Here is a 5,495-nt window from a genome sequence, read left to right as displayed (position 1 = left end):
GGCAGGCACAGGGGCAGCACGGCCCGGGCCGAGGCCGCAGAAACCACTCGCAGGATTTAGTTCCAGCAGAGCTTCAAGTTTATTCAAGTGATAACGATTTCTAGAGCTGCTGCGCCTTAGCACTACACAAGCGACAGTTCAAGCCCAGTGTAAGGGGAAGGGCACGGCCAGCGGGTGCCAGCCGGGAAGCAGGCAGCCACCCTGCGCTACTGACCTGATCTAAACTAAGTTATTCCTCTGTAATGGCACTAGTTTCTACATTATCTTTTTACAGCATCTTAAGTGGATAAACGCATCGATTATATCCCCAACCCTTTTTGTAAGTGAACCTCGAAAGCTTGGTAAGTGCAGGAATACACATTGTACCTCTGACTGATACACAGATCAAAACCAACCAAAATAAAGATATTATGGAACAATCCTAAAATCTATTTCAATTATTTCATATTTAGCTTTTAGTGTTACTGCAATCTAGTTCTAAAAACTCCACAATTTTAGGTCGACAAGTCATTAAGCAAATATTAGCTCTTGCTAGATCCCAAAACAGAGATAAATGTAATTAACATCATAAAACATGGTGATCTACATACTGCTAGAGTAATGCGGGCAAATAAATTATCCTCCCAAAAATAAAATATAAAAAAAAACCTGACATATTTAGGGAAGTTAGCTATAAAGTTAAATTTAAGCATACAAATATGAAGTAAACAACTCAATATTCAAGTCAGTTTGCATCTCTCTTGGTGCTCAACAGATCATCCAGGTTCAAGCACAGTGCAGAATTTGGTTAGCTGTTCAACTTTTTTCATAGAAAAAGAGCATGTCTACAGAAGAAAGGAAATGAATTTCAACCTACTCAGTGATCCACTCTTTTATTTTACCTTAGTTAAAGGCAAACTAAGTACAGATACTGTACATTAAAATGTATGCACACAGAAAGAACAGTGGTTCTTCATTCTACCTGAAAGGCCCAAATCTCTACATTCTTTTATTTAGAGCCCCTTCCAAGTAATCACTCCTCCCTGAAACACGTTACACCCACATTTAAATATAAAGAGAACCATCTGCAGGCCCCACATAGCCAACACCTATTAGTAGCACATCAATTAGTGTCCATATTCCAAGTCCACCAAAGCTGAAGAGTTTTCCCAGACCTTCCCGCCACTGGCCCAAATAGAAACGATCGGCACCAAATCCACCAAGGGTGATGCTATAAGAATAAAAACATGATTCGTTATTATTATTATTTTTACAGGAACTCAGTTCAGGTATCCATACACACTTCTTTCTGACACACCTACAAGTCGATGATAATTTTGCTCTACATCATTCGAGAAACTATACATTTTTTTGTGCAAAAAGAGCTGTTACTAAATGAGAAAGATTTTGATTAAATAGCACTATTTCTTAGCTAACTAACACTATCCAGAAATTTACCTGACAGTTTTTTGTTCATAACAAGCAATAAAAACCAAAGCTCTCAAATTCATAAATGTGTCTTGATGTTTCTAAGCTAGTAGAAGCTAAAAAGACCCCAACAAACCAGCTAGAGAAACAGACCCAATCGTTAAATTCAGCACCACGCAGCAGTCAGGCAACAGCAAGTTTCTCCAGCTGGTGGCAGAGAGAACAGTTCTTGCTAGAATAGAAAGTGTATTAAATAATTTTCTTAATCACAGTCTTATTGTATCTTTGGTTCCAGGAGCAGAGAGTCTCACTACCTAACTGATCATGTTAACCACCTTCGAAATACGCAAATACAATGAAAAAGGTCTTACCACCCAAAGAACTTCAGTTACTTTCAAATCACTACTGCGGTGCTCTCATGGCTTAATGTTCCAAAAATAATCTAAATAGTTTCTTTCAATACCACTGCACTGGCCTCTTCCCTAATAATTTAAAACACAAGAAACTTCATCATAAGGCATTTCTAGCTATTACAGCTGGGAAGGAAGCCATAACAAATGTACACCAACTATAGCCAGTACAGTCACATCTATCAAATTCAGAAATGGCTGCATCCATTTCAGATGCCAAGAAGTAATTTGGACAATTTTCAGCCTTAATTGTTTAAAATATATAAAAAACTGGGAGAAAAAAACCCATAAATCTGCAGATTTTTTTGAGCATTTGTACCTCATTCGACACTGTACAGAGTAAAAGCCAACACGTCCTCTCTACTCAGAAAATTGATCACTCTGTGAAGCCTAAGAATCATTGGCATTTACTCTGAAGAATGTACATTCCATGCAGACATTTCTCTCAAGCTCTATTTACCGAAAACAGCAGTATTGCATATACAATCTTCAGGCATCCTATGCCTCCAAATTCTAAGGTAGACTATATGAAATATTGGTTATTCAGTACACCACTCAAAAATACCAAGCAGAAAACCCACACAGACAGAAGATTTTTACAGACAATCCATTTCAAATAATATTATCTATTTTAGCTTGATGTTATCTAATAGTTCTTGTGTACCTTAGCGCCAAGGCAGTAGACCACTTATAACCTCCAGTCCAGTTGCAATAGAGCATCTTAGGAAAGACACGATTACCTAAACATTAGAAAACATTAAAACATTAATGTAACAATGACTACACAATGGGAGGAAAATAAGCAAGAAGATACTGTTATTTCTCTAACAAGAGCCTAAAAGAGTTGACACTAAACGAAACAAATATACTGTCAACACAACAGCTCATATGTACTCTACAGTCCTCTGTTCCATCAATCTTCATCCCACATAAGAAAACATGCAAGGTCACTGAACAAAGAGGGAAAATTAAACTAGTTGAGTGAAACTAGCATGAATTTTTTAAATTATCCTACTGAGATGTTTGGTACTGATTTTGTTACTGATGTCCAAATCAGTTTAATTCAGAGAGGTTGACCAAAATTAATCAGAACTGTTTTCTCTCATGTGAAGGTACACAACAGTATTAAAACTCAATGTTTACAGTTAGGTATCACTATTATGCTTAAAACTGAAAATGTAACCATAAAAAAATTCAATAGATTAATCAAGGAGCAGGCTGTTTCTGCAACAGACATAAACAATCACTGTATTGAGCCATTACGAAAAACGTTAAGAAATTCTTTAGGAAAAAAGCTTCTTTACAGAATCTGTTTTAGCCTGCCTTACCTAGGCAATGGATATGATCCCGTACTGTACAAGTGGCATTGTATCGTTGTCGTGGACAAGAAACTGTCATGCAGTTTGTAGAATTAGTACATACATAATCAGTTGTTGCAAGCTGCCAGCAAAACTGGCATGTCATGTTAATTGTAAAGTTCTCCTGCTCGTGGTTGTTCTGGTCCTATAAAAGGACAGCATTATTACTTCACTAGTAATAACCGAATTCACAGTGTGCAGTATCAAATTACATTTCCTGAGTAGACATCTGGTTGCAAAATAACAAGCACCCTCTTTGCTACCTCCATGTAGACAAGTAAAACTGAAAAAATTAACATTAGGAAACGGACAAAATTATTAAAGGGCAGTTTAATGTTACTGCTTCTCCCAGTCCAAGGCTACTGACAAACAGAGGACACTTGTTCAGTCTCACCTGTAAGATCACTTTGTACCTCTGACAGATACTAAACCTTCCCACTCTCAAAACAGTTCAGTTTTGATGGGTCAACAAATTGATTTAACTCAACTGCATGGCTGTATAAGAAAAAGATCCAATGCAAGGAGGACAAAACAGATAAGGGTTGGTCTGCCTCTTCACCAACAGCCTACAGTTGAATGATTACATCTATCACAGAACTGCAAACCTGCCTATGTAAGAACCTGGCAATCATTTTTTTTATATTTTATGACAAAATGCCACAATTTAATTAAATGACTTTAATTTCCATTTAAAAGTAACAGGTTACTTACAACACAATGAACATGTGGCTTGACTTTGCAATCAAAAGTGGCCGGCTTCCCATATATACAGGAATAGTTTGTGTTACATGTCATACAGTCTGGTGGCAATCTACTGCAAAGCCCGTTGCTAGGACATTTAGTCACATAAGATGGAATTTCTGTACTTTCTGAAAGGTGAAATACGTGAATAAAATTAAGAAAGCGAATGAAAAAGCTATAATAATCTGAAGTATATATATACATATGTTTTCTTTTATACATATATATACCCCCACACACACGATACTGTATAAAGGGCTTTCCTTATTACGCACTGAACAGCGCCACAGGTTTGTGTTGTGGGAACCACTGTGTTCCCCAGGTGAGAGGCACAACACGGCAGGGTACCCTTGCAAGGGTCACACAGGTGAGTTCTGCACAGGACAGGACAGCACAGCAACACAATTCAGTACAACACCAGAACAGAGCTTATCATGGATTAGTCCCGCCTCAGCCAGCAGTTCTCAGCGGAAGTAATCAGTTTAAGTATAGAAGCAGGCTCACACATAACCTACTTTTAGTTCAGGTCTCATTAAGTTTACAGCTAGCTCAGGCATTTGCTGTTTGATTGTGTTCAGAATCACCTCTTAAATTACTAGCAAGAACAGTGTTTCAGCCCAAATCCCGATGTACCCCTGTGAGCTACAAAACCTGCATTTATGTTCAACAAGGAACAAGTTCTTGCAGAGTGCTGTAGTCTTTCAAGAACTTGCACCATCCTGAGAGAGTATTAAAAGGCAGGAACCACAATGGCTGTTTAAATGGTCATTTTCTAGTTGTAAGATCCTATATGGACCAATTTTCTAATTATATAATCCAAACTAATTGTTAAGGTCACTGAGAAGTAATTCATAATGCGTTATACTATAATGTCTTTTACCACTGTGAAAGCACATACAGGTTTCTATGACAACTCAAGAACTTCACTGTTAAACTCAAGACTGAGGAAAAAGGCTCACAGAAGAAAATCAACAGGACAAATGTAAGAATGTACCTGGTGCTTTAAAATAAGGAGTATTTGTACTTGTTGAAGTTAGACTTCTTGCAAATGTAGACTGTGGCTGTGAATGCTTTGTGGTCATCAAAGATCCTGCTACAAGAAAATAAAAATGGAGAAAGTGATATTTCTAGAATAAAATTCAACTTCAGAAACAGTTCGATTTCTGCACACTGCTATGGAATTACAAGTGGAAAAGCGTAATAAGAATAAGAGAATGATAAAAATCTGTTTTCTTGTTCTATAAATAGTAGAATGTTTACATTAAGCATTAACATGAGCATTAGAATTGTTCTTTTTACACAGGAAACCGTGTTTATTCCAAGTCAGCCTTATCTTCTGATTCTGGAGCATTAAGAACCAGCGCTCCGAAAGCGGGGATTACTCAGTACTTGCTACTGAACGAGAGCGTTAAGTCGAGCAAGGCAGCCCCGCTCTGACCGAGGCCGCCAGCGGAGGCCTGGCCGCCCCCACGGCCGGGGCTGCGCATCGCTCCGCGCCGAAGAGATCTGCGGCTGGGCCCCGGGGCAGCACCGGCACAGCACGAGCGGGCCATGCCGGGGGGGGCCGGTCTGTCACACC

The 5,495-nt window shown here is 38.6% G+C and overlaps 1 protein-coding gene across 1 annotated transcript; it reads right to left on the bottom strand.

Moving 5' to 3' along the window:
- Positions 1 to 55: 55 nt before the first annotated feature.
- On the bottom strand, positions 56 to 5,053 carry LOC113484155 (TM2 domain-containing protein 3-like). The gene is made up of 5 exons (XM_026856355.1): positions 4,911 to 5,053; positions 3,887 to 4,044; positions 3,146 to 3,320; positions 2,482 to 2,557; positions 56 to 1,210 (listed from the first exon to the last, which is right to left on the bottom strand). Exons 1-5 carry the CDS (start codon positions 4,996 to 4,998, stop codon positions 1,045 to 1,047), a joined length of 663 nt encoding a protein of 220 aa, XP_026712156.1. The 5' UTR covers positions 4,999 to 5,053; the 3' UTR covers positions 56 to 1,044.
- Between the last annotated feature and the right edge of the window lie 442 nt (positions 5,054 to 5,495).

This window comes from Athene cunicularia (assembly GCF_003259725.1).
Source record: "Athene cunicularia isolate RWA chromosome 10 unlocalized genomic scaffold, athCun1 chr10_part1, whole genome shotgun sequence".
NCBI classification, from domain to species: domain Eukaryota; kingdom Metazoa; phylum Chordata; class Aves; order Strigiformes; family Strigidae; genus Athene; species Athene cunicularia.
Note: the sequence above shows the minus strand (reverse complement) of the source record. Positions and strands in the feature narration are given on the sequence as shown.